The following is a 1,172-nucleotide window of genomic DNA, read 5'->3' on the forward strand; positions in this document are numbered from 1 at the left end:
TGGTCAGGGTCAGGGTTAGGTAACGGTTTGTTGACATACGGTCTGTTGGTCAGGGTCAGGGTTAGGTAATGGTTTGTTGACATACGGTCTGTTGGTCAGGGTCAGTGTTAGGTAACGGTTTGTTGACATACGGTCTGTTGGTCAGGGTCAGTGTTAGGTAACGGTTTGTTGACATACGGTCTGTTGGTCAGGGTCAGGGTTAAGGTTAGGTAACGGTTTGTTGACATACGGTCTGTAGGTCAGGGTCAGGGTTAGGTAACGGTTTGTTGACATACGGTCTGTTGGTCAGGGTCAGGGTTAGGTAACGGTTTGTTGACATACGGTCTGTTGGTCAGGGTCAGGGTTAGGTAACTGTTAGTTGACATACCGTCTGTTGGTCAGGGTCAGGGTCAGGGTTAGGTAAAAATTTGTTTTTATAAAGCCTGTCTGCAGCACCACTAAGTATCACATCTTCATTTCATTGTTATAATGAAGTAAAGATGTCCTGATTCTGACATTAATCCACTCACTGAAGTTGAAGGTGATTTAGAGTCAGCTGCTGACAGTATTCTCCTGTTCTCCTCCTCCTCCACAGCTGACATCCAGCAGAAGGACAGGGAGGTGCTGGAGCTCCTGCAGGAGCGCGTCACTCTGTTCTCTGACCTGGTCCAGGTGATGGCTCGAGGAGGAACAGAAGAGGAGAGAGGTGTGGAGGTGAAGACCTCCTCCTGCTGCAGGAACCTGTTTCGAGCTGACACTCCTCATGCTCCAAAAGCTGAGCCGCTCCTCCTCAGTGCCATCGGTGAAGGTGAGGAGGTGTTTGTTGACTCACCTGCTGGATATGCTCAGAGCTAAATGTGTCTGTCTTTCTGTTTCAGTGGACAGACTGGCTGTGCTGCTGTCCCAGTCCAGTTCCCTGAGGTCCTCCTTAACCAACGGCAACCAGGAGATTAGCAGTGAGTCACATGACCTGAGATGACCTCATACTTCCTGTCCTTCATTTGACCTGAGTACTGCTTCATATGACTGTCCCTGTCTCACCTGTCTGAACTACCTGTCTCACCTGTCTCACCTGTCTGAACTACCTGTCTGAACTACCTGTCTCACCTGTCTGAACTACCTGTCTCACCTGTCTCACCTGTCTGAACTACCTGTCTGAACTACCTGTCTCACCTGTCTGAACTACCTGTCTC

The 1,172-nt window shown here is 49.6% G+C and overlaps 1 protein-coding gene across 1 annotated transcript in view; it reads left to right on the forward strand.

Annotated features, from left to right (window-relative positions):
• Positions 1 to 1,172, forward strand: part of LOC106535520 (rho guanine nucleotide exchange factor 2) — a gene marked incomplete at its 5' end in the record, with an annotated part of 9,448 nt that overhangs the window by 3,052 nt on the left and 5,224 nt on the right. The window contains 2 exon segments of the mRNA XM_014032535.1: positions 575 to 787; positions 858 to 935. Coding sequence (XP_013887989.1) covers positions 575 to 787; positions 858 to 935 — 291 coding nt within the window.

This window comes from Austrofundulus limnaeus, unplaced genomic scaffold, assembly GCF_001266775.1.
Source record: "Austrofundulus limnaeus strain Quisiro unplaced genomic scaffold, Austrofundulus_limnaeus-1.0 Scaffold1477, whole genome shotgun sequence".
NCBI classification, from domain to species: Eukaryota; Metazoa; Chordata; class Actinopteri; order Cyprinodontiformes; family Rivulidae; genus Austrofundulus; species Austrofundulus limnaeus.